Here is a 2659-nt window from a genome sequence, read left to right as displayed (position 1 = left end):
AGAGCTAAATTGTAATCCAAATACAGCTTTTTGAAAATGAAATAAATTCTCCTTTAATTTTGTTTTGATTTACACCATAGCACTTTCCTTTTTTGCAGTTAGGACTGAGAGCTTGAAACCTGTGGAGAAAATGATCCTTATAACAATTAAAGCCAGATAATACCTAGGATCTCATCTTTCTGAAAGACTCCTCTCACAAGATCTCTAGCCTGACTTTACATGTCTGGAGGATCCAAAGAAACATCTGAAGTGTTGGATTCCTGTTAGAATTTGACTTCCAAATTATTAAAAGTTAGCCTATCTCTGGGTTCAGTTTCAAGTCATTATTGCTGGAGGACTTCATTATAAAGGCAGCATTAAAGTTTCTCTCATACTCTGACCAAAAGGGACATGGCCTGACCTGTGAGCTGCTCTTATGGAACTGAAGTTGCTAAGGCTTAATACTATTAAATTCATAGCATCTTTCCTCTGAGTCACGAGCTATTGAAGGCAGAATGCAATACGAAGTGAAGGCAGCAAAGAAAACACATTTACGTAGTCACCTTTAAAATGAAAAATTAGCAGCACCACTGAGAAACAAGAAAGGGTGAGAGAGGGGATAAAGCCACAATATCCAACAGAAACAGCAAGAGAGCTCATGAGAATTTGATTCGTCTGATTTTCAGTTCTTTTACTTGGGCTTTAAGGGTTAGCACCTTTTTTCTTACCCTAAAAAAACTCTTCCTGAACCACCCAAAAAAATACATATGGGATAATGAAACTCAGCAGCTGAAAAAAAGATTTGTAGGTGTGTAGATTTATACTTCCTCACTCCTTTTCCTTCTAGCTCATGACAGAAAAGAGAACCTACTTCCTGACAGCAGACTCTCCCAACATCCTGGAGGAATGGATTCATGTCCTACAGAGTATCCTGAGAGTGCAAGTGACTAGTCCTGTTGATGTTCCTCATAGTGATACTAAACCTACTGTAAAAGGTTGGCTCACCAAGGTAAAATACTATTTCTTACTTTATTCATTTTAGCTCAGTATTGACAGTGTACCAGCTTCTTGGTTTGCACAATAAATGTCAGCAAGGAATTAGTATTTTAATGCTCCCTAGAAGAGTGAGGAAAGACAGAAAAGTGGCGGTAGATTTCTGTATTTGAGAGAGAAGAACATTTGTATAAGTGATAAGGAATGGGACAGACAAGGCTACTGAGAGATACTGACTTTGTCAAATACTAAAAACAAATATGTAGCTTATGTATGCTTTTCTTCAACCGAATTCACAGAATGTCATAGTAGTAAAAAAACCAAACAACAAACCAAACAAGAAATGCTGTTAAATGTCATATTTAATTGATCTTAACTTGGTGATGTAGGAGAGTTTCAAAGAAATGGCTTGTTCTAGGTTAGCATTTGTTTCCATCATAACATACTGCAAGCACATTAGTACAAAGTACAATGGCTGAAAAATCTTGTGCTTTATGCCATTTTCATAGATTAGTTTTGCATAGCAAGTTACTATGAATTTTTTAATATAATTCTGGTCAGCATCTAAAGATGGCTGAAGACAACTTGCATCTGAAACTTGTTCATCTGCAATAGGAAACAGCTCCCTAAACTACGTGTTGACTGGTCTTTTCCTCCTGAGATGAAATTATTTGTTTTTATAATCTTAAAAATGTTATTCTTAATAATGTATTTCTGGATACAGAAATGATGGCTTGTTATGAATGAGTAAAATACTTCACAAAATCTTAGACCCATTTCCATAAGCACCTACATCCCATCTAGTTAGGTGGGATGTACTTACCTGCTTTTCGAATTGGTGCCCTACATATTTTGAGAGGAGCTCATATTAGCATAGAACAAATAATATATGCAAGCTTTTAAGGGAGAGTTGAATTGAAAGTTGAAATCCTAGAAAATCATTCCAGCAACACTGCTGATGTTAAAACTATATATTTCTTTGTCCTCCTTACAGGTCAAGCATGGTCACTCTAAGCTGGTCTGGTGTGCACTGATTGGAAAAACTTTCTACTACTATCGAAATCATGAAGATAAGGTAATTCTTTTTCCCCTTTTATTCCTGAACCCTCCTTTCCCATTTCTCATGAAACTTTCTTTCCTTTTACTACTTCTGTGTCTCACACTTCAAGCATTTCCTTGGTTGTACTTCTCCTCTTCTAACAGTATCTGCTCCACAAGGAGAATCAATATTTTCTCTGAGGTTTTGTTTGGTTTTTTTTAAAAGCTAAAATGACAAAAGACTTAAAAGGTGAGCGACTGCTCTTTCTCAGATCACTGTATATCTTGTTTCTTGCTTTCTCCATTTGGTCTTGTGAAGCCTTTAGAGCAGACTTTTATATAGCAGCGGATATATTCTGCATACTCTCATGAAAATTAAGTAGCAACAACAATATGGGAAGAGGGAGAACATTTAATCAGTGTAATGCGCTTCCATTTCTGGAAGCTTGGCCCAATGGTCTGTTGCTTTGTCTTGGTGATGTTGAAACCCAAGTTTTAGAATATCAAGGGATACTGTGACTCATACTTGGAACTGACCTCCAGAGTTAGCACAGCAGACATCCTCTGTTTGTCTGAATCTCCCTATTTATGTAACTTTAAAAGTACTTATTTTCCAGTAGCAAGCAGAAAGTCTGACCAGGATCAAAAA

General features: G+C 36.5%; 1 protein-coding gene across 1 annotated transcript in view; it reads left to right on the top strand.

The window, feature by feature from the left end:
* The window catches only part of LOC104162709 (pleckstrin homology domain-containing family H member 1-like), a gene marked incomplete at its 3' end in the record, with an annotated part of 28102 nt that extends 26055 nt beyond the window's left edge, over positions 1–2047 (top strand). Inside the window, exons 13-14 of the mRNA XM_009701512.1 lie at positions 827–988; positions 1967–2047. Coding sequence (XP_009699814.1) covers positions 827–988; positions 1967–2047 — 243 coding nt within the window. The remainder of the gene's footprint in view (positions 1–826; positions 989–1966) is intronic.
* Positions 2048–2659: the final 612 nt, after the last annotated feature.

The sequence above is a fragment of the Cariama cristata genome, unplaced genomic scaffold, assembly GCF_000690535.1.
Source record: "Cariama cristata isolate BGI_N322 unplaced genomic scaffold, ASM69053v1 scaffold3026, whole genome shotgun sequence".
Taxonomy (NCBI): Eukaryota; Metazoa; Chordata; class Aves; order Cariamiformes; family Cariamidae; genus Cariama; species Cariama cristata.
This window is presented reverse-complemented; position numbering and strand designations above follow the sequence as displayed.